The sequence below is a fragment of the Dreissena polymorpha genome, chromosome 14 (genome assembly GCF_020536995.1).
Source record: "Dreissena polymorpha isolate Duluth1 chromosome 14, UMN_Dpol_1.0, whole genome shotgun sequence".
NCBI classification, from domain to species: Eukaryota; Metazoa; Mollusca; class Bivalvia; order Myida; family Dreissenidae; genus Dreissena; species Dreissena polymorpha.
This window is the reverse complement of record NC_068368.1, coordinates 21,851,666-21,878,300: the sequence shown is the minus strand read 5'-3', so window position 1 is coordinate 21,878,300 and position 26,635 is coordinate 21,851,666. Positions and strand designations below refer to the sequence as shown.

Below are 26,635 nucleotides of genomic sequence, written 5' to 3'. Positions count from 1 at the left end.
ATGTAGAATGACAGTTGGCTGCTGAGCATTTCAGTAAAAATACAGTTATCTTTGTTATATTAATTAACGTAAACCCCAAACTATCATTTAAAGCGGTAATGCACTTTATAGCAACTTCAGTTAAATTTTTAATATCAATACATGAATCTACAAAGATGATAGAGATTAACCATGCCATTAAAAGTCAAAAGTAAGCATTTGCGATTATTTTCGCAAATAAATTAAATGCGTGCAAAGCATACTTTGAAAGTGAACTGCACTCTCTTGACGCATGCTTGTCAACGCAACACTATGATATACATAATTTATCTTACATTTAGTTACAGGTGTATGTTTTAATATTGCATTTCAGTCTGTATGCTGTAATGCAATTTTCATTGAGCGCATCGAATCCTGCCAATATGGTGTAGGTATTTGCAAGTAATATTTGAGTGTGCGTTGTCATTGTTTATACAACGCCCGCCCTGATTGAACTTTATTTTCTTCGTTTATTGTTTTCATTTTACCAAGAATATCTTATTTCACCAATTTGGGAGCACATATATCGCTTGTAAAAAAATCGGCAATTTTCTACATTCATTTAAACATATCGTTAGACACGGAGTAGGGCTGGTGTCCAATACATCCAGTACGAACTTCGTAATACTATGAGGACATCAATTTGCACGAGGACCATTACCTGTTGAGACAAAATGCAATCGTTTCCATCGTATATGGCTGTATCCGAATTGCTAGTGGCAATTAAATCTGTATGTAAAAACATACAAAATCAAAGCTTATTGTCTTACAATAGTTATTCAAAAGATACTATATGCACATTTGATGACATATATATTATGTACATTTGTCTAATTAAAGACTCAAAACTATTTGAACAATGAATACATCGCTCATAGAAGTAATTGCACTTATAAGTTAAATTGTCAAAAACCGTCAACTTTAAAACGGCATATATCGTAAGGAGTTACCAATGCTAAATCCGATTAAAGTCTCTATAGTCTCTATAACGCTAAAGTCAACGAAAATTTCGTAAAATATTTCGTAAAATAAAGTTAGCACCTAAACAATCAGTGCTCCTTATAGCAATAGCCACAATTTCAACGCTAGATGTGATATAGTTACATAGATTTTTGTAGATGCAAAATGCTCGTTTTTTTTTTATTTGTGGTCACACTAAATTTCATGTTAATTTCCTGCGAAGATATCTATCCATACGACACACGAACACTAACATGGTACCATGTTAAAACAATCATAAAAACGAGCGTTTTGTATCCACAAACATCTTTTTTATCAGACCACATCCGGCGTTGAAATTTCGGCAATTGCCATAAGGAACAATGCTTTTCAATAGCTAAACAGCTTTATTTTACGAAATAGTTTACGAAATTTTCGTTGATTTTGAATAGTAATGTTACTTTAATGCAGGACTGCACGAATTTGTCAAATATTTATGAATTTATATAAAATGTGTAAAACACGTATTATACATTTATTTCAATATAAATAAAAGTTAAGAGAACTTGTGTCGAAAAAAGCGAAATGAGCCAGATATTTAATTCTGAAATCGAAAATGTTTGTACAGTCGAATTCGCCAGCACGTATATAATGCGTGTACGATGTGTATCTGAATTTAGTTTTACGGATCATTTTAATTTCCTGCAACGATATATTTTCATACGACCCACGAACACTAACTTCGATCCTAATAAAAAGACGAAAGCTTCGATTCTTGTAGGAAAATATGTACGAAATATCTTCGTCACAACCGGCTCGGGGCGCTAATCTGTCTTTGCCGCATTTTATGAAATTCGTCTTGAATGTATAATTTTTCTTGCTTTTGTAGTGTTATTGTAACATATTTGTATCAATATATTAAAATTTAACACATATTCAAATCGTGTAGTCCCGCTTTATTGCAACGGGTAATGAGGCCGGTCACTTTGCATGCAACCCTTATACGAAGTGGCATATCGGTTCATGATCTGTGAACAGACAAAAGCGAACATGTGTACATAATTAGTACACCTTTATCATCGCCGTCATCGTTATCATCATCGAAAACAAAATGTGCCTTCTTCGTTCTGGAAAAGGAAGTTAAAAATCTATTCAAACTTTTAACTGTGCGGAATCATCCTAAACAATTTGTTGGTGCCCTTACTTAGATGATAGCAGTTTATGAATGAAACATCGACAGATCAAACATGTGTTATCAAAAAATAATGTTATTCATAAATGACTGATTATATATTAGGAGGCATCAAGCTCTTTGTACGCTTGCCCTCAAGTCTAATAAGGTTGGTAAACTGATTTGACAAGGTTTTGAGCAAACACTGAAAGCTACCCCACGCGTTGACATCTTAACTTATCAGTGCAAAATCCACTGCTTTCAACAACACGGTATCTCTATATTTTACATGAGTTTCAATATGCGTTTCATGCTGAGATCATCTGCTATCGCCTTCAGATGGGTCGCGTAAGGTCGAGAGCTTCATTTGAATCTCTAATTTTAAGTTAACAGAGGTCGCCTACGGAGTGATTTTGCTTGTCGTATGGAGGGACACCGCAACACCTTAAGAGGACCCGTGCATACCGTTTCCTTTCATATGCCAGTTTTAAGTTATTTTTGGAATTTAAAAAGCATCCTTGTCGAATAAAGTTGTTTGTCATTATTATGTAGCATTTCTATCACGTGCTGCAAAACTGTGATGATGATTCTCGTTAAAAAAACTGATCTTCAACTGTAGAGAAAGACGTACGAGATTAACACACGCCTGTTTTGGGTTACTGTAGTGGACAAAGTATTGTACTCGTGTTTAAGGTAGCGATGGACCTATGCTATGTGCAGGCAATATGGAACAATTTATAAATACATCATTTCATTCGTCATTCACGTTTTATTCTTACTATTTTCGTCTATACTGATATGGATAAATTTTTAATAAATTTGGCTACTCTGAACAAAAACTCTAGTATAACTGAATATTTTTTTTAAACTAATAAAAGCGAAAAATCATTCCGTCGCACGCATAAACAATACATATATTATGGTTTCACAATAAAATTGTAAAATACATGTACTTCTATCAATTCTACAACATTCTATACTCATATATCGCGTTATGTAAAAACAATGCTGAAAATAAGTTTCCATTCTTCGTAAGTGAAGACAAAATAAGGCCATACATTAATCATGGTCTTGAAGGGTATCGAAGACTTTACTGTTCACGTTCTAGATTTCAGAGATAAGGCAGTATAAGGACACAAATTGAGCAGTGTAAAGTGCATTTGCAGATCATTTGTGCCAAAACAATAACACTCAAAAATAACAACTATTAGTTTCTCAAATCGGTGTTTTTATCATTCAAAACTACACAAAATAAAGATCATCATCATCATCATCATCATCATCATCATCATCATCATCATCATCATCATCATCATCATCATCATCATCGTCGTCGTCGTTGTCGTCGTCGTCATCATCATCATCATCATCATCTTTTTTCCTCATCATCGCCCTCCTCATTCTCTTCCTCCTGATCATCAACAATACGCCATCATCATCATCATCATCATATGAATCATTATAGTCTCAGCTTCATAATAATCATTATAGACATTGCCATCATTATGATCATCTTCTGCTGCAGCAGTACCAGCATTATGAGAATTCCTTTTATCATTATTAACATTTTTTTTATGATCACAGTTATTGATATCTACAACGTTTTCTCCTTCTTTCTATCAATATAAGCAACATCATCACAATCAAGCTATCATCGCTTTTTCAACACCGAACAAGATTTACAGTTGATAGCATGTCTTACCCTAAATTATAACGCGGTAAATAGTGATAATTTTCACAGTCAGAATCCGGACAATGTTTAATGCCTTTCCCATCTCCCTCTGTGCGAGATTTAAACCAGTTGCACCAACTTACGGTCATGTCTCGAGCCTCACATACTGGGATTTCAGACCACGATCCTACAAAATTCGTTTGACATATTGATACAAAATTTTGGCCACCTAGTTATTTCTTTTACATAAACACCTGTTGCGGGTCTAATCCAGTTTTATATATGAACGATCGTGAGATTGCATTGTAAACTACGGACATTTGCTTCTTAATAACACTGATATCTTCATATAATTTGATATATATTCTTAAGTCGTAATGTATTCATAAAATTGAAATTTATTGAGCGTGTTTGCATGTTCTGTGTTTTAGTCTTTAAAATGTGTGTACTATTCGTGCTTGAAGTCATATTTGCAATTAAACATCCAGTATTTTTCCGTCATGTTTAAGTGTTTCATAGTTTATATTTTAAATTTTATTGCTAAAATACTGCAAAAAAGATCATTAGAACATATTAAATACATATACATCAACTTGATGCTTCGCATTACGTTTTTAGATATACAGCAACTTCGAACGTATAAATATGTGTTTAAACAGTCTAATTAAGATTATCTTGTTTCTGTATATGACAGACAGACATTTCATTTGACTTGCACAATGTACATCGTCAACATCACATTTGGTTGGTATTGATATATGTTAACATGTATATTCGCAGAAAAACTAGTGTAGAAACATGAATATATACACAAAAAATCATATTGAAGTACGGAAGATGAACAATTGGTAACTTACGTTATACAATTTAACAAATTCGATCTGATATTCAACGATTCAAATTAAACGCAGTTTTATCATTTCAGACCTATTGGTTGATTGTAGCAATTGTACTAACTAACAAGAGATGGATTATTATAGAACTGTTTTCTGTATTTATTTCTTTATTATATCAACATATGTTGGATAAATACATACACAATGAAATTCTTCCTCAATATCCGTGGCATTACTACAGAGACAATATCTTTCTTGTCTAGCAATAGTGTTTGCATTATATCTTCTAGCCTGTATACGAAGATGGTGGACCGATAATCTTAATCGGCATATATACAATCTTAAAAGTTTCGGAAATAAGTCTAGGTAATTCTCATGTTCAAGATTTGACTTAAAAGTTCTATAAATGTCTTACATTGAACTATCTTGCTGTGTGCAGTACTAATTTTGTTTATATGCATCTACTATTCTGGATTTTAGAATCAGTTCATTTTTTTACATTAATATATATGTAATATAATTAAATATATATTATAACTTAAATATAATAAAATATTATAATATAATTTAATATAGTTAAATATATATATATATATATATATATATATATATATATATATATATATATATATATATATATATATATATATATATATATATATACGAACACAGAAAACGACATATATATATATATATATATATCAATATATATATATATATATATATATATATATATATATATATATATATATATATATATATATATATATATGTCGTTTTCTGTGTTCGTGTTTCCATCACAGTGTTTATGTATAGGAAGGGACACAAATCCTATTATATTCTCCAGCAAAAGTTTAGCACGAGTTTTTTCTCTTAAATATACACTGGTAAACAGTTTCACTTATTTTGTGTTGAACTTTCACGTTTTATTGTTTGAGCACGATTGCATACTCAAACAAGGTGGGATCCGGAGAAGTGCCCCCCCGGAGAACTGCCCCCTTATTTTAAAGGTGGCGGAGAGGTGCCCCCCCCATCAAATCGGTGGGGCGGAGAACTGCCCCCCTGTCAGAATTTAGTAGGCGGATATCTGCCCCCCATCAAATCTGTAGGGGCGGAGAACTGCCCCCCGGTGTCATATTAGTTATTAGTTACGTAGTGAAAACAATACTTACGGGTAATTTTACGTTATCGCCGTACACATTTTATCCGGTAACAATTTAATTTCAGTACAAGTATATTACCATTTATCGAACTGAATAACACAAATTGTCTAGAGGCATGTGATAATACTGTTTAAGGCCCTTGGTACGCATCTGCACCACTCACTATACATGAATGCCTTGTAAAAGTCGTGTTTTAATAAGAGCGCGAAACATAGTCGAGATCCACACAGGAAACGCGTGCGTGTTAATACTGGCAATGTGTTGCAACTAAATATAGACGTGCAACTCGGTACTTATGGAGGAAAAGTTACATCGGAATTAATTTACATTATAAAGATAGTATTGACCCATGGAAAAAACGTTAATTGACATATAAAAAAGTAAATTAATAGGCAAGGCAAAGGCAATAATTTAGCTGACTTGAAGAAAAAAGTGAAGTGAAGTTGAATTTATGAGCAATTTATTTATGTTGTTTAGTTAATTCATGTCTTCTAGCACCTTTTCCGTCGGTAGCATCGCCAGACCGTCGAGTCGTCCGCAGTTTGCATTTTGAGCAGATCATGTCGACATGCCAAACAAACAAAATCGGTAACAGTTGCTTTAATTAGCAGCTAATAAGGCAGGTAGAGAACTTGTTACCGTTAACGATAAGTACCGCGATCTTTTAATTGGTAGACCGGACCGACCTTAATTGTTAAGAACTTGTTAGCTTTGAATAAAGCCGCATACGGGTTTATTATATTGAACCGTCCAAATCCGTAATTGGCGAAAACAAACAAATAAATTATTGTTTTCAGCTGGCATAAGGATGGATTAAATTGCATGCTAATTGTTTTGTTTTTTTTACGGGGAAAATATCAAATAATTCAGCCGCGAAAACTTTTTATTAGCAAAAAGTTATTTGTTTTTCTTTGTTCACATTGACGAAAATCACGTGATTATCAAGTTGGCGACGTGACGACGTCCATGCCGAGGTAGGTATTTTATGCCGTTTTATAACTTTTATTACTTGTACAACTTTATATTACTTTTGACATTTCACTCAATTTCCATACATAATAGCAAGAAAGTTACTGGCGTTATTGTCATTATAATACTCGCTTTATATATCACCGCTATTTCTTTAATTAGGGGGCACTTCTCTGGGTCATCAATTCTGACAGGGGGGCAGTTCTCCGCCCCTTATTAATCAGCAGGGGGGCAGTTCTCCGCCCTATACAAAAACAGTGAGGGGGCAGTTCTCCGCCCAGTGAAAAATCTTTGGGGGGGGGGCAGTTCTCCGGGGGGGCACTTCTCCTAGACCCAAACAAGGTACTATCTGAAATTGGATGGCGTTTAGGTTTATACTAGGGATGGCAACGAATACCGATTTGGGTATTCGAATATTCGGTCACCCTTCCGAACGAATATTCGGATATTCGGTCAACATCTGTTGGAAAAAAAATCAAATTTGTTTACCGTACCATTACTCCGTGAATTTTACTTTCGTTTTTACCGGAAGTTCACCGGAAGTGACTAAATATTGACACAGCGTTGCCGTCGCTAATTCGGAGCTGATTTTGTTGATTACTTTTTATTGTTAAAATTGAATGAAAAAAACTTTTTTTAAACTTTTAATAATGTACATAAACAATAGAACGAGAAACATAATATTTACATGACGACAAAATAATTACATGACAAAACAGTTAGATCTAAATATAATTTAAGCTGAACTCGAACGAATAATTTACATAGCCACAACACAAATTGAACCTGTTTAACAGACTAAAAAGTCAGTCTTTTAAAGTTTCCACGTTTAAAAGTCACTCGTATCGGCGACTTCTTATCGGATGATCTCGTGAAATACTTGATTTTAGAATGAATAAGCGTGTTGCACTCTGGGCTAAGTCTTCAGCTGGAAGGTCATGTAGAAATTGGTATTATATTGTCACTGATATGTTTAATACAAATGGATTACAACAATACATGAATATCGAGTCAGCTTTACCGAAACATGCCTTATTGAATGGAATAATGAATGTTTTATTTGATAAATTTAAGATAGACTGGTATCAATCTCTAAATAGTGTCACGGGTCCTTCCGGTCGAGGCAGAAATAAGTTGCGTACATATCGCCTATTTAAGGACGGTTTTAATACGGAATCTTATTGTCAGCTTATAATGTCTCCGTATCATCGGGCTGCATTTAGTAAATTCCGTTGTGGTGTAGCACCTCTGCGAATAGAAACCGGGCGATACGAGCGGCTGGACGTACTAGACCGGAAGTGCCCCTTTTGCGATAATGTTGAGGATGAGAGCCATGTTATTCTTGATTGTTACTTGTATCATGACTTAAGACATATGTTATTTGACAAAGCTGTAAGTGTAAATCCTAACTTTCTATCTATGTCTAAAAACGATCAGTTAGTTTTTCTCTTCACAACCCCATTAATGATAAGAAGTTGTGCCAAAACCTGTTATGATATTTTAAAACGTCGTCTTTTATATGCTTGTAAATAATGTCTTTTCGCTGTTTTTAAGTAACAATAATGTATTTTAGAGGCTTCTAAGAAGTTGTTACTAATCAGGTCATCTACGATCTGATCGGGGTGATACATGTACTCGATTTTCTAACAATTTCTTTATTGCGCAGCAGTGCTCGTATTTGAACTCATTTTTATTTTTATTTTTTATTAATTATTTTTACGATGTTTAGGATTAGTAACAGCCTCTTAGGTTTATCATGTAATATAGAACTGTTTTGTACAGAGTTGGAACGCTGGTGATTTTATACATATATATATATGGTTTTATATGATTAGAATGCAAAAGTCTCTGATATTTCTTATTTAGAAAGGTTACATACAATTGTCTATTGTATATATATAAGTGAATGTTTGTATTGTTGTATTGTATGTAATTGAGACTATAATAAAGAAAGAATCTGAATCTACTTTAAAGCAGCGGAAGGCGTAGGTGGCATTTTCCGTGGACAGAGATTTACTTTATGCGTGTAGCAATTAATATATTTTCAATTAAAAGAGGGCGAAATACCAAAAACGTTTATTTAAGTATAATACCTGATTGAATATTGAGTAATTAATTAAAGTTTGGACCATACGATACGCAAATACTTATTCGAGGTTGAGTAAATATTTTCTAAAAGCTTTTTTATTCGACAGCGTGATTATAACCATACCATCTTTTTTGTTTTTCACACCAAGTCGGCTATTCTTTTACTCATTTAATCTGTGATCATTTTAAATGTAATTCGAGTTATTAGACCAAGACGGGTCGGTGTTTTAATTGCCATACTTGTTTTTACACCAAGTTGGCTTTTCCTTTACTCGTTTAATCTTTGATAATTTTAAACGTAATTCGAGTCATTGGATGAAGTACAGGTCGGTGTTTTGATTGCCGACGCGATTTGCACCTATCATAATTTTGACACAAAGTGACTGTCTTTGTTAGGCAATTAGCGGGATTTATGACCGGTATACTGTCATCACCATAGCGACGCATTATCGCGCCTATCGGAATAAACATTATGACACGCGGATCAACTTTTTTTACAATGTTTGAAGCAAATTTCACGAATACAAAGTCTTTGAAATTACTCGATTTTTTTTTTTTTGCTTCCGAATATTCGATTCGAAAGACAGTATCCGAATATTCGGTCCGTGACCGAATATTCGGATATTCGTTGCCATCCCTAGTTTATACGTACGTGTTTAATAGGGTACGTCCCCACAATTAGAGTGCACGCTGTTTTTTTTTCTTTTTTCAAACATTTTTAGCCTCGCGCTGGGAAACCCGAACTTAATAATAATAATAATGGGGTCTTCGTTAATTTAACTCAAACATATAGTTTGAAACATGCATACGAACATACAAGGGAAAAAATAAACTATACAGTTAATATACGAAAATCAATATTTCTAAATAAATCACATCAGACACATCACAACAAAGTATTAACCTACAATGAAACAATTACATGTAATGCATGTGAAAAGTGTTGTCCAATATTAGCCTGTGAAGCTTATCAGGGACGACACTTTCCGCTTTGATGTTATTTTTCGTTAAAAAGTAAAAAGAAGTATATTCTTAGCGAATATCCAGATTAGGCGGTGTCGTCCCTAATAAGGATGAGCGGACAGCACAAGCTAACCTGGGACGACAATCTTAGCACATATTTTAAACCCAGTTTTCACAGAGTACGTCTTTTCTAAGTGAACTTATTTCATCACATTTGTTTCATTTTAAATTATCATTTTGTTTAGATGCAGCCCATTACACGACGTATGACACTAGTTACTTCTCATGTAATTATTTAAAGTTATGTTCTCTGAATAGAATTAAAGATACTTGTGGATTAATTTTATAAAAAAAAAACATGTTGAAAACAACCACCGCATTGGTTTCCAAATGATAATGCAAAATTTTATTACGTTGTAAGCTCTTTTCTAATTGAACAGTGTTCTACATATTGGCAGCTAGTATGATCTAGAATGCACGTGCACACAATACATGCAAATAACTTTTTTTGTTTGTGTCCAGTTACCAAAGACACCATTTGACACACGGTATTAAGTGATCCATAAGAACATCTTTTCACATATGCGTAAGCGAAACGATATGAGTTCTTACCAATGTAAACGATGTACCAAAGCTAGGACAGTTTTTACATAAAATTCACGTGAACTCGATGCTAACGTAGTGTGCTTTGGTTTTTGCTCATTCATCAATTCACAGAAAGCAACCTCATATGCAATATCGACAACTGTTTCACGATTTGATCTTTAAGCCGATTGGAGAAAAGGAAGCACACTTTTTATGAGTACCGTAATGCAAGTGGCCTTTAACTTGAGATAAATTCTACGATTCCTTTTAGTCTGACAAAAATTGCCCCTCGTTTTATTGCCCAGTAAGTGAAGCAATAAAACCAAAAGCCGGAGGAGTGCCTATGGAGATTGTAGACCCTGCTTAATGGCTGCTTAGACAACATTCATGAGAGCGATATTGACGGATTTCATGAAAGTTCTTTTAGCACAATTGTGCAATAATGGTATTGTTGATTTCTTGTTGTAGGTTTGTATCAGGGAATCTTTCTAACCAGGACGACCAGATTAAAGCGGGTATATACGATTTTTTATATGTGTTTAATTGTAATATATTGATAAAATATGTTACAATAACACAAAATAGGTCAGAAAAATTATACATTAAAGCCGAATTTCATAAAATGCAGCAAAGACAAATTAGCACCCCGAGCCGATAGTGACGTACATATTTTCCTACAATAACCGAAGCATTCGTCTTTGTATTAGGATCGGAGATAGTGTTCGTGTGTCGTATGAATAGATATCGTTGCAGAATTTCAAATAAACCTTTAAACTAAGTTTAGATGCACATCGTACATGTATGGTATACATGCTGGCGAATTCGGCTGTACAGCCGTTTTCAATTTCAGAATTAAATATCTGGCTTATTTCGCATTTTTCGACACATGTTCTTCTTAACTTTTATTTTAATTTATATTGAAATATATATATAATACGTTTTTTACACAGTTTATATAAATTCATAAATATTTGACTAAATCGTATATACCCGCATAATTCTTTTTTAAAAGAATAAAAGCATAATTTACATCAGTTTAAACTAAGAGATATTCGGAACGTTTGTGTATCCGCAGTAACAAATATCAATTGCAATGCCATTTGTCAAGACGTCAATTCTTTTTGAAAATAAATTTATAAACGAGGAAATGCAACTTCCGAGGAAGCGCATTTTAGTTTAATGTGAGTCAGGTCTGTATCTTTATTTTGACACATTTCGCCTTTTTTATAGCTTTGTTGAATGATTAATTTCACCCATAGGTTAACAGAAACATAAAATCGAAACACAGTTGTAAACATCAGGACTTTTTATAAGTTTTAAAAACAACTGCAGATATCCGCTAAGGTTGGCATTGTCTGCATTGGTTTCTTCTTCTTTCGTGGCACATGAATGCTGGCTGCAATCTCGCAGAGGATCTTGTCATGCCGCCATCAGTATCTACCGCCTGTAAGTGTTGTTGGGCAAGAAGAAAGGATGCAGGTGGGGTCCTCAATTAGTTGCAGGGTCCGAATGAGTGTTGGTGTTGGCAAAACTTCGTAAACAGATCGTAGTAGAATCCAATTATTTCGTGGTCCATTCTCTACATGTCACTCAAAGAAACACTTCTTGGTTGGACACCTCCTTTCAACCAACTGCCCGGTTTTGTATTACAACGGCTGCCGCTTGTCATGTCTCCTCTGTCGAACGAACGTCATCCCCTTCTTCTCTGCTGATGATGAAGCCCTCCGACTGGCTCTATTGACACATCCTTATCTCAGATACCTGCCAGATGTAGCTACCTCAACGATATCGCTGTGTCTGAGCCTAGATTCCGCTTCGTTGACTGCCTTGTATGCACTCTCGTTCAAACATGTGTTGACTTCTATAGGGGCTCCATTTAATATCTCGAATGCAATGCCTCGCAGCATCATGGCTTACATGACTTTGTTGACCTTGAACTCCTCTATAATGACTGTAAATTTCAGCTGTCATCTTGCTTTGTTCATGTATTAATCCCATTATTATTCGAGCATCAACCAAGCTCACATATTTTATGACTTCATATAACGTTTTTGAGTTTTTAAGCAATTTTCCTCTTTTAATGAAATACATAAACATGCGAAAATGATTGCATTATATTAAAAGTAGCTAAATATTCGATAACCCATTTACACCAACACTATACAAAAGTATAACAGTCGCCTTTGTATCAGGTTGATATCATCGAAGTGTTATGATAAACGTCAAGACTAGAAACGACCAGTCCATTTCATTTACTGAATCAATACTCGGACACAGAACAAAGATGTTAAAGCGCATCAGTGACAAGTAACGATATCATTCATGTTTAAATAATAGTATTTTGAATAAGTTATTTAAAACAACAATAACAACAGCAAAAACACAACCTTCTTAAAGCATAAAACAATAACTTGTTATCAGGTGTACTTGTTCAGTTTCAGTTAGTTCGTTATTTAAAACAAATAGTTATTATAAAAAGTATTAAAGTAACATTACTACTCAAAATCAACGAAAATTTCATACAATATTTCGTATAATAAAGCTAAACAATAAAAAATCATTGTTCCTTATGGCCATTGTCGAAATTTCAACGCCAGATATGGTCTGGAAAAAAAGATGTTTGTGGATACAAAATGCTCGTTTTTATTATGGTTTTAACATGGTACCATTTTAGTGTTCGTGTGTCGTATCAATAGATATATTCGCAGGAAATAAACATAAAATTTATTGTGGTCACAAATAAATAAAAACGAGCATTTTGAATCTACAAAAATCTATGTAATCATACCACATCTAGCGTTGAAATTGTGGCTATTGCTATAAGGAACACTGATTGTTAAAGTGTTAACTTATTTTATGGAATACTTTACAAAATTTTCGTTAATTTTGAGCGTTATAGAGACTTTAATAGTTTTTTGTACTTTATATCTTATTCACAAACGACCGAGAGTTCATTTTGTTCTACAATTTTTCCCAAAGTAACTTATGGTTTGCGGGTTAAAAACATTAAGAAATATTTCTCTATCATAATTTGGCTGCAATTTGTCTGGTTATATAGTATTTTGTTTGTTTTGTTTTTCGTTATAAAGAAATCAATTTTGCTGTCTAAAGTCTATAAGTCTGGGCCGTGTCCCCGTGTCCATACCTATTACGTTTGAACTGAATAACATTATTGGCACAAATGTTATACTTCAAAGTTTCGCTTACACTATCCACACACCCTCAACACCTAACTTCATTTTGAACCGAAACCTTTCTCATGACTTTGGGGTTTATATGAGTCGCGTTCTGAGAAAACTGGGCATCATGCATGTGCGTAAAATGTCGTCCCAGGTTAGCCCGTGCATTCCGTAAGGCTAATCAGGGACGACACTGTCCGTTTTTATGACATTTTTCGTTTAAATGAAGTCTCTTGTTAGCAAAAATCCAATTTAGGCGTAAAGTGTCGTTCCTGATGAGCCTGTGCGGAATGCTCAGGCTAATTTGGGACGGCACTTTACGCACATGCATTAAGCCCAGTTTTCTCAGAACGCGGCTCATATGATGTCTTTAACCAAGTCATATTGCCAGGGGGGATTAATAAGGAGTTATAATGAGAATTATGTCAAAGTGACTTCGGATACATTTGTCACCATCTGTGACTAACACAACATTGGGGATAGCCCAAGTTCCCGACAGCAGTAGAAGAAACAAATCATCACCATCAAAACCCTTATCATAATCACTCTTACCACTATACATTGTAAGTGTTGATAAGTATAATATACTACGTAAACATACATTAGTCAATCTGAAATTCGAATGCTTAAATAAAACAAAACAAAAAAAAAAGGTCGAATAAGTCTCTATAGTTCATATTATATTCATATTACGTCATACATTAAAGCAAATTGTGTTAATTATTATGCATACATATTTTTATTCAGAAATCCAATATTAATACATGCGTGTTTTGAATCAAAGACACACTATTTACTTTTTATAGTCGAACTTAAGTGTATATATTTATACTAAACGCAATCATCTTGATTCATTTAAGGACCTAGTTAATGTAAACATAAAACAAAATAATATTATTGCATGCTATATTTTTTTTTGGAATTAATAAACATGTTCATGCAGTGTTTTACGGTTATTCTCGTTTATATCCTTGTAAACATACGGTTTAATTTAATATTATATTTTCTAGAACTAGACCTGACATTTTGTAAGCTAGCTTTGAAACAAATAGAATTGTAAACAAATAATTTCAGGTTCATTTGTACAGTACTCATGAAAATCTATGGAATGCTTATTAATAAGATAGTATACGTATATATGAAATTATATACATATGTTGTTAATTATAAATATTTTTGAATAACATGTTTAACTCTTGCCCTTCCAAGACTTGCAGGCAATGTTTCAATATATGACATTGGCAAGAGATGTTTAAGTATTTCCTAAACCTCTGGATATTGACCTTTGAAATATTGACCGCAAAATTATTGGACGTATTTTTCTTACACCAAGCACCCATAATACACTCTTGTATAACTGTAAAAAAGCTTTATGAACATACTGTTCGTGTACAGACGTTTTCATTTCCTAAACCGTAACCACCATTCCAATAATCATGGTCGTCGATCAAGATTGCGCTGTTAAGATGTGCGGAACTAAACAAGTCTTTATTTTCATAAAATACGTGCGAGTAACCTTATCATATGTGTCGTGTTCTGAGAAAACTGGGCATAATGCATGTGCGTAAAGTGTCGTCCCAGATTAACCTGTGCAGTCCGCACAGGCTAATCAGGGACGACACTTTCCGCCTAAACTTGATTTTCGGTAAGGAGGGACTTCCTTGAAACTAAAAATACCATAAAAGCGGAAAGTGTCGTCCCTGATTAGCCTGTGCGAACTGCACATGCTTATATGGGACGACACTTTACGCACATGCATTGTGCCCAATTTTCCTAGAACAAGACACATATGACCTATCGGCCTTAACATCTACATGTTTATAGAAAGTATAATTTCCTCACAAGTTAGGACAAACCCGATTTGCAAAATCGTCTGTCAATTCTTGACTTGGGTTGGGGACAAACAATATGGTCTTCAGACAAACTGGCCCTCCTACGGATACGTGTATTTAATTATACCTTAAATTTAGTTGTGGGGCCAGTGTTTATCATTCTGCTATTAAAAAGTAATCCTATATATTGGTATTTTCAACACAATTCAAATGAATAATTTTATTTCTTTACTGTACACTTTTTCTTAAACGTGTTGTATTGTAACATTTTATATCATTCGTTCGTACGATAATTTGCTTTCTTCGTACAATATATTGGTTTGTTCTTACGATATATTGCTTTACAATCGAGCTCATTTGAACTCAATAAAAAGCATTTATATTTGTTACTTGCAAAGATTCATGAGCGATTGAACGTGGCTTAAAAGTCAGAATCTGTTGTGTGTATGACCGTTTAATAAAATATTTTTGTTTTACTGTACCAAAACGATTGCTTAATAATTTTAATTATTAACGCACAAATACACAAACAAATTACATCACTTCAATCACAGCCAGAAATCAAACGTATATGATGTTATATTTCCAGAAAATGTTAAACAATATAAACGCACAGACCAATAACAGTACATATTTAAGCAGACATTTTAAACATAGAAAACAGTACACCTCTTTACGCGATTAAATATTATAATTAATATAGATGTGTACTAACAATTTGTTTCTTGTAAAACGATCATACAATTATTTATTTTTATTGTTTAAAACTGAACACATCCGGCCAAAAATTCACTTAGTTAAAAAACACACCAATGATTTATGGCTGATTTAATCAGTTTCACTAGCTACCGGCATTTTGTGTCACTGATAGAGTAATTAAATGGGAAGAGTTGAATATTCTGTGAGAAAGCACGTTTAGTACAATTGAATTTATAATAAATGCCAACATTTATAGATTATAATTGACTTCTTAGAAGATAATTAAACGCTAACACCACCAACATTGAGGGCACAAGAAATAGAGGTTTTCATAAACTTTGGCGGAACATAATTTAAAATAAGATTTGTTTCGATTTTGTTCTTCCACAACTGTTCACACTGCAGTTGTGGACACTTAATGTGTAATATTCTATTAATATTTCGGCAATCATGCTTTTATTTTCTGTATGTAAGACTACATTTATTTAAATTCATTTTGTACGTGCGTTAGGTCGGTTCTTCTTTCTGGGTTATGTGAGCGGTTCGGACAACCCTGACTCACATTCAAGCCGATTTAAACCCCCAATGCTTTCCAATGAAAGTTAAAAGGCAGTTAACCCAGTCCAAATAATTTTATAATGATATCGTTACTAAGTGTTATGTTTCACATGTACTGGAGAACAACACTAATTCCTCTCCTGATATAGTTTCTATAGTTGGTTTGTTTGCTATAAAATAAATCGATTTGTTGTAAAAGCGCTAAAAATTACAATTAATAAACGAGTAAAATAAAATAACATTAAATACTTACAAAAAATGTAGTATGAGAAAATATAATTTATTTTCAATGTGCAATTTTCCTTTAGCAGTGGTGGAAGGAAAGGAAATCAAATAGCAAACAGTATAATCAAAATTGTATATGTAAATAGATCACACAATGAAGCGCCATTTATAAGACTTAGCAACATGTTTAGCAACAACCAGGGGACCGTTTCAATAAACATCGTAGTACACATTTACGATACGATACATTTTTCGAAGATACATAATTGCTAAAGTCCATATCATATGATTGAACATTTGCAGTACAATTACATTGGCATCTCAAGCGCCGTATATATTTGACGAGCATGGCGAGCTAGTTCGTCTACTTATTAAGATTACAAAATTCTCACATAAGTTAAAATAGTTGTACGATCGTTTATGAAACGGTCCCCTGCTTCTTATCTTATTTTTCGTTAGATGTTTATATTCAAATTTAAAGAACAGAAATTGGGTGCGAATGTGTAGACTTTAAATAGTTGTAAACGATTCGCCATCAATAATAAATCGTATTGCAAATTAAGTATTTGCAGCTACACTAATTAGATCCTATTAAAACGGAAAAGTTGGTCCTAAGAAAAAAATATTTTGTCGGATATTATACAAACACGTAAATTGTTAAGATGTTTATTTGTTGAAAGTCGAATTAGTACACTTTCTCTGCCGCTAAATATTATTCCTGATTAAATATACAAATATATTGTGTGATACGTTATTTTCAAACAATTATATATGACGTACGTAAACGAGGTACGGTCTTATTAATAATTTGTTGCAGTTATTTGCTATTCCAAAAAGGTACACTAATGATTTTTCTAATGAACTCGACCGTTTCAATTATTTATTTTGTTTCCAAACGATTCATATTCCATTGGTATATTATACAGATTTATGCGTGTTATTTCACGTTCGAAATATGCTTACCGTGTATATGTTTACCAATATTCAATATACATACACAAATATAAAAAAAAACATGTAATAATTAAATAATTTTGGATAACCATTTCTATTCATTGGTATAAACATAGTTTTGCGTATAAGTCCAAGTTCAAAATATGCTTTCTTTGTTTATGTTTAGCAATGTAATACACACAAACAATTCTAAATACACATAATAATATTATTGGAAATTTAGATGAATTGAAATAAAAAGAACTACATTAAAAAAAAAACAAGAAAAATTTATATGGTTTTATAAATTCATAGTAAGATGGCACACAATCTCACTGATTCACAAATAATATATTATTTCTCTCAATAATTAATCACATTTTAACAACATGTGTAAAAATATTTTGCGGCATGAGAATAAATTAAAATCGTATTATAATAAAATGAATATTTTAAGAGTTCAAATTATTTTAGCATGCATTACGTAAACAAATATAGAGCGTATTCATTATACAATAATCGACAACGTGTGTTATTAGAATGTTATTCCATTAGAATTTATCAACAGTCGTGACAAAAAAGAACGTTGTACGTTGGGACAAACAAAACACTTTTGATAATTAATGCCACGCTTGCTATAGCAACGCTGATCCCATGAAACTCGAAGAAGTGAAATTAGTTCTGCACGTTTTTGCGCGCCGTCTGCCCTGGAAGCGGTATTTCGGACAGCAGCAGAAGACAATCCTTCCAAAAGCGCGCCGGAAATCCCTCATTGACAGAGCGTAGATTATAGGATTCACGCCAGAGTTAATGTAGCCAAACCACGTAAACACGGGCATAATAACATCCGGTTTATGCACGCAGCTTGCACTGCAGATCCCTAACAGAACATTTACGACGAAGAACGGGAGCCAGCAGATTATGAAGACGCCGACCACAATTCCTAGCGTCTTAGCGGCTTTTTGCTCCTTAGCCAGTTTTGATAATTTCTTGCTTAGCGCAAGGTGCCGTAATCGCTTCGTTATAAATTTCATTGGCCGTTGATTGTGGTGCTGGTGGTGATTGTTGTGGTGGCTTTGATTGACGTCGTCGTGATGTTTGTCAAGTTCTTCCGACGGCATATCGTGAATCGGCGTCTGAATACTTGAAACCATCGACGCATTGTCCTCGTCGCTTTCGCTGTTTTTCTGAAATGGGGTCGCTTCCGGTGCCGCCGCCGGAGAGCGAAGCTTCGCCATGCCACCACGGTGGATGCGAAGCGTCATCACACTGCTGCCTCCGAATAGCCGATTGGAGGTCATCACTTTGGTCCCGGTCTCAATGCTCTTTCGCTGATTCCTCGCCGCGCGATAGATTTGAATATAGACGAATATCATGACGATGGTCGGAAAATAGAATGAAACCATGGACGAAAAAATGAGATACGCGCTGTCCTCCGTAAATACACACTGGTTGCTAGACAGTGCAACTGGCGTTACTGCCTTCCACCAGGCTATAGCCGGAAACGAAATACCGGCGGAACAGATCCACACGAACGCGATGAGGACCCACACTCGGCAGGGCGACATCCGGGTGGGATACGCGATCGGGTCCGTGATTGCCCAGTACCGGTCCAGAGATATTATGCATAAGTTTAAGATCGACGCCGTACTCCCGAGGACGTCAAACGAATGCCATAGGTCGCACCAGGCCGTTCCGTAATACCAGACCTGGTTGTTAAGCTCGTAGCTAATACTGAAAGGCATCACTATTCCGCCGACCATCACGTCGGCAATCGCGAGTGACACGATTAAATAGTTAGTCACCGTTCGCAGGTATAACTCCTTCACCACCGCGGCTATCACAAGTAAATTTCCGAGAACTGTTATGAAGGAAAACATGGCGAGAATCACGCCTATCACAGGATGTTTGGTCTCATGCAGAAACTGCAGATCGTTCAAAGATGCGGTCGTGTTCACGAACATTTGAAATGTCGTAGTCACGCCACGCGCTTGCACAAACGCGCTGTTTAGCTTGTTGCCCTCTAACATTCCATCCGTAAGAAACACAAGATCGCTTAAGCTGGTCGCTGCCCCAGTCTGAGCCCACGATGAATTCGATGGACCCGTGAACACGTCATAAATCCCCTCTTGTGTCATGTATCCCAGATTATTTCACTATATTAAATATTGTTTCGTACCATTCGAGATGGACCAAACCGATTAAAGCTTTATGAAAATTGAAGATTTTCCCTCTTGCATCCACGACAAATCATCCAGTCATAGGGTAAAATCAAGCAATTTGTTTTCCGCGGGGTATACATCACTAGTTGGTAAGCAGCATAGATAGCACTATCACTGCGCTCAGAACAGCTGTTTAATTTTATGTGTGCTATGATCTGATAGTTTATTGCGTAACCGATATAAAAGTGCCGTTTCGCTGGGGAAAAAGATGTCGAGGAAAATGGGGTTTTCTGTTTCCAAAATTGATTACTATCCGAAACAATCACCCGAACTTTCAGAAATTGGTCTATTATTATAATGTAAATTGTAAGGATTTCATCCCGCGTAATTTGAATAGCTTCGTTTTAATACATAATTTCCCAAAGCATAGTGGCCGTCTTTGTTTGCCGTTCATCACATTTTAATCCTGGTTGGTTTCCAAATATCTTGTTTCACGTAATGCTCATTGGGCCATTATTAAATCATCACCACTCTTCAGAAATTAAAGTTCATGTATACAATCTGTATATTAGCACTGAAGTATGATTGGCAATCACAAACATAAAAATAAACACCATGTAAATATATTTACCTATTTGATATTTTGCATGTTCTGTCTGGTGCATTTAGTTATCTCGTATTTGTAACAGTAGGCCAAACTATAGAATCTTTTTACTTATACGTTATTACAATTAATTTTTCTAAAGATTTATTTTTTATTAATTAACGCGCACACGTTTAAATCCGCAATTAATCATGACCTGACAATAATGTACCTGTCTGATAGCCGTTTTCATGCTAGCCATTTTCCGTTTCGTTTCTTACAACTTTTTGAAACATTCACTGTATATAAACATCATCAATTATCGACGCATGTTAATGTCTGTTGATTTTCACGATTGTTTGTCGTTAAACACGTTTTAATAATGGGTACTTAATTACGCAAACTTCTTAGTTTGGCGCCCAGTTTTTAAGAATCCACACATCCTTTTGAATATCCACTAACCGCCAGAAAAATACACATTTACATTAAATATTGAATTTGATAATTATCATCCACTTATTATACAGGTGTGAATACTTTACCACGAATTATTTAGCCTTTGTAATGTTCCGTCCTTCACACGACGCAGAAATACTTTCGATTACCACAGAGCACAGATATTTCTAGTAAATAGTAGTAGTACGTTCGTCTAATGAAATAAAAAAATGTTCCCAATATTTTAAAATGTTAAACAGTCCAACAGCGCAGGCTTACCGGTTAAACGCTTTTATATACAATGTAATATGTAACATAATTTTTAATTTTATACAAACTCCTTAGAACTCTGCGTTATTGCCAGCGATTTTCTAGTAATTGCGACCAAATATATTAAGTCCTTTAACCGAGCGTACATAAGCTATCACAATAGCAATCTCGAATTTATCCTGCTTTCAATAGTCAGTAATTGTATTTGGAACATTCTTGCAATCCTTATACTCCCAAAAGTCTCGTTGATTTAACGACGTTATTGAATGTTTTCTGTGGAAAGGGTTAACGCTCTTATGGCGTGCTGTTGCTTTTTTTCGTTCAATCCACGTTGGTAGACGTAATTTTGCCTATACAGAAGTTAAACGTGATCAATTGCTGTGTCCGCTTATGTAAATAACATCCGCTACGCACATTTACAAAGTGTATTCATATTATGGTCAAAACACACTGATAGTTTGCAGACTGAATACTATCCGTTTTTAAAAATGTACAGAAAAGTTTTCAACAAAACAATTTAATTCCTGCTGCAGGTACATCAAACCATGCATTTCTTAAACAAATGTCCATTCATATTAAATCCACGCCTGTTCACTTAATCGTATAATAGGCGCGCACTTTCCAGAGAACCTGATTCAATTTTACTTCGACTTGTCTTTAATATCGTTTACGCCGTCAACAGAGCGCGCTGCATCACGATAAGAAACCAACTCTCCTATACCGATCAATTTGCCCGCATCGCTCGAGTCACAGAGACCACAGTTAATTACCTACACTGCTCTGTGTGCTTTTCGTTGTCCAATACCATCTGAAACGAGAAAACGCAATGTTTAGTTAGGTACTGTAGCAGCTGAAATAACAATTATGGTATTAACGAAGTATTGTATTACCGACGCAGACATGTAACCTATTTTGAGAAAACGGTCGGCAAAGTAAGTCAAAATTAGGAAACAAATTACGCCTTTTTTCGCCGTTGCACAACAGCGGCATCTTAAAAATAAAAAAAAATACCGCCCTATTAAAATTAGTAAGCGGTTTATTGTTTCATAAGTGTGTATTTTAGCACTTTGGAATACTATCAACATTTAATACATCGGAATTACCGAATTAAATGAAAAAATAATGCTGCGAAAATGTAAATAAAACAAAGATAAAAAACAACCGGACATTTTTTTTGACGATCATCATTTATGACAGCAGGATATTATAGCTTAATTCTACAAGATGCGATGCAAAACAGTTAGGTGAATTGCCAGATTTAAGTTTAACATGTATCGACCACACTTCTTTACGATCTGCTATTTGAAATCACTATTTACATTAGTTGATATAGTGAATAACAGGTTACTGTCCTATGTTTATGTAATAAGTTAGATGAGGCATGTTGCGCTTTTATTCGGGACGTTCATACTAAATTCGTATTTGTGTGTTTGTTTTCAATTACATCCGCGTCTACACGCTTCGTTTCTCTCCAATTTAGCAGCTAAGATTAGGTTTAAGCACATGTTCTTGCTATTAAAGACACAAATAGAAACGATATATATTAAATAATCTTTACACGCTGTCTGTTCGTTTACATGTAGCCCCCCTCCCCCAGCCACGCTGTCTGTTCGTTTACAAAGCCCCCCCCCCCCATAGTAGCTGATATACTTGACACACTTTCCATATTCGGCAGCAATATCTTTGATTTTCAATACATCTCAAAACCAGCCAATTAAATCAGCGCTAGATACATAAACATATGACCCCAGCGCTCAGGCATTTTAAAGGATGAACACAGCTCGGGCTAAATGAACTTCAGTATTTCTGCGAGTAGCGTAATGATCTTTCTGCGCGATTGCATAATCAATTTAATCGTAACGTGATCGATCATCATAAGACAACTGTCTGTACAAAAGCTTTCGCGATATTCTGTTTTTATCATCATTTCCTTGACTTGAATATCCATTTGGGAATCAAAAAGATCATTTAATCTTGGAAATCTTAGAATAATTTATTGAAAAGAATAATTGGCGATATTGCCGTCTCCTCTTCTTTCCGATGTTTGTATTAATGGAACATGCAAAACAATCTACAAACATCTATTTTACCAGACCACATCTGGCGTTGAAATTTCGGCAATTGCCTTAAGGAACACTGATTTTTAATCGTTTAAATTTATTTTACGAAATACTTTACGAAATTTTCGTTGATTTTGAGTGTTATAGAGGCTTGAACTTGGTAAATACAGGGTTGGAAAAACTGCAAGAACCATAACCATCATTCTCTACTAAAATTATGTATATTTACGAATACGTGCTCTCTTATGGTATTCAATAACCAATTATCGAACATATGTTATAATGTTGACTTTATCTAAAGTTGGAATTTACATTTTAAAAAGTGTATTGAATTTTGCACCGAATACTCCCATTAGAACTCATGTACATATATTTGTTTTTGTAATACATCGATTTTCTTTAAAGCGATTAATTAAAAAAATGTGAATGTACGCACACAAACAATATTGTTATATTTCCTGGCAATTTACTTTGAACTGATCCACTATTAAATAAAGTATCTTAAAACGAGCAATATTTCACAAATTCGAAAAGTCACACTTTACGCAATATAAACATATTTAATGTCAGTGAAATTTTTTAAACAAGTTATTCTCAATCGAGCATGTACTACTTTGAAACACGTTTCTGGTAGCCCAGTAGGATGTGTGTCATTGCTCTGATAACCTATCAGCTGAATGCTGGTGGAAGACTCATCCTCTCCTTAACACTTTACCACTTAGATAATTATTTGGACGCATTAGTAGTCCCTCAGTGAAATGTAATTTTAGACCTTTCTTACTAGATTGTTAAGGCCTAGTTTCCGACCCATTGATACTGATGAGCAGCAAACAGCTTAAAACTTAACCAGACAGCGAGTTACTCGCAGACTGTTCTGGTTTTATGCTGTTTGCACATAGCCATTTTCACTTTTCTGAAAGGAAGGAAAGGGTAATATGGGTCCTTCGACGATCCGACAGGCTCTACATTGTTGAGAGTGGTGTCTTTACACCTATGTTCATCTCGTCAGACAGATGATTGAAAATTATTGGATGGGGTGAGGCGTTCGCTTTGTGTCATGTGATACTTGTGAAGTTCGTTTGTTGTACGTGTGCTACAAGCTTGTGTTCAACTTAAAGGCTGCTTTTACAATCGACCGGTCTGAAAGCGTCTTATTGGTCACACACGCTTTTACATATAATAGTTAATTTCTTTGATAAGATGTTGTTACCAAAATTATAATACGCAAGGGAAAATCAATATTGGTCGCATACTTCCATTTGTGCGTTAAGTACAAGGAAACCACAAACACATGTTTCCTTGAAGTGCAGGAGCGTCACGGATAAACGCCTTCAATTAGGCATTGTAGTAAATGTTTTCAAACAACAAGTGAACATGAATGCGAAATGTCGTCTTTACAGATTGAGTCGGTTGTGAGAATGTAAAATTAACACAGTGTTGTAGTCGAAATGCGATTAGTCCACATATAAAAATCAATTTATTTTGGATACATGCTTCGAAAGGCACTAAGCTAAATCTAGGTAATAAGTTAATAGTTGTATAATTTTTACAAAAATTAGCACAAGTTGTGCAGTTTCCCTGAGAGAGAGATATTTTACCAGGAAATTCGATTTTGTTTGGCGATATTAAGTTGTGTTTTCGTTTGTGGCAGGCTCGGAGATGATCTGAACTTTACTTATATGTTTGAATGAGCATGGCGTGTTAACAAAACATGTTACCATGCTTGCTTCGTAGGGGTATCATATTCCAGAAACACTGATTCACGTGCATCGTTTGTTGTCATATCCAGAAAGGTCACTGAGCAAAGTTCAAGTTACAAAATTGATTTATGGTTTCCTTAAGGTGGCATGCGAGTTTACAAAAATATGCCTACCGGAAACGTCTGGGATCACTTTAAACCCATACTAAATATTGCTTGCATAAATTTATCATTTTTATGAGATTGGTCTTATAACAAAATTCGATTGGTAAAAAACAACGTTATATATTTGATTATATTGATTGATTTCTATGTAAACATTCTTCAAAGTGATGATAGCCAGACACCTAGAAAGAAACTAATTTTTCCAAAAAAATGTATATTTGTACGTATCTTATCTTGGGTTGGAACAGTAATATATATATGCAATTATGGGAGTTTTATCTTGCTACAGACCAGGCAGGAATACTGGTATTGAAGTCATCAGAGACAAGTGAAAGACAAATAATAATTAAATGCCGTCAGACCGGGCTGAGATATGCTGGGTGCAGTACAGTCGCAATCTATGAAACCAGATGTGTGTATTGCCCGTTCGCGTCATAACACCCTTTGTTTCATCGCTAACACATACCCACTGTCGATTTAAATTCAAACAGTACAACAAATGTATAAATTGTTCACGAGTTTATAATATCTTAACATAAATATACACTATCATCATGGACCTCAAAGCTTGGAAAGGAAATTTGGCTACTCAAAGCGCTTAACGACGGCTATAAATATATGATATTTGCACACAAAAACACATATATTTTAAAAAGTGTTCCTTTCATGCCTAGTTTGCACCTACGTTTGACTCGGCGTTATAAAAAGAAATATACTAAATGAACTGTACACATTTAATATAACTATTTGGTCAGAACATTCAATGAATGCTATTAATAATGCAGTTGCATGTTATTTGTTTGCCAGATTGTTTTTCCGCATTGTTGATAAAATTGACGGAAGGCTTGCTGACTTAAAAGAACCTTTGGTATATGCAAACTCATAAAAGTACTGAGGGTAAATGGAAATATGATAAAGAATGTTTGCTGTTTGAAGTCTAGACCGTTTTCTTTGAGTATGTTATGAAACGAAATATATGTGTGTTTTTGCAGTGTTAGTGTAAATGTTGTGCAGTTGTTATGTATTCAATCAAACGGTACCGTTGGTGAAAATAACAGCCATATGGTAAACTGTTTGTTGTCGTACTAACAAAGCAAACGCGAATTCCCTTCATTCTGATTTCAATCAGCACAGTAGACTTAACTGGACGGGTCTCATACATGATCGGCTCCTTTAGAAACACATTTGTAGTAATTATCAAAACCTCTTGCCGTTAACGAAAACATTTCAATAGCATTATTATGTAATAGTGTTTGGATAAAGGTTACATGTGATCTACTGGCTTTATATTTTTAAGGACCATTCAGACGTTTTATTATATGGTATTTAGTATGACCTGAACACGACATTCAAAAACACATTAAAGTGAGTGGGCTGCTTAAAGATACATTCAATTCATTCATAAAAATTGATTTTCACGTATATATTTTT

General features: G+C 34.5%; 1 protein-coding gene across 1 annotated transcript; it reads right to left on the bottom strand.

Annotated features, from left to right (window-relative positions):
* Positions 1 to 16,991: 16,991 nt before the first annotated feature.
* On the bottom strand, positions 16,992 to 20,604 carry LOC127858129 (dopamine receptor 2-like). Its single transcript, XM_052395024.1, has one exon. It carries the CDS (start codon positions 19,966 to 19,968, stop codon positions 18,466 to 18,468), a length of 1,503 nt encoding a protein of 500 aa, XP_052250984.1. The 5' UTR covers positions 19,969 to 20,604; the 3' UTR covers positions 16,992 to 18,465.
* Between the last annotated feature and the right edge of the window lie 6,031 nt (positions 20,605 to 26,635).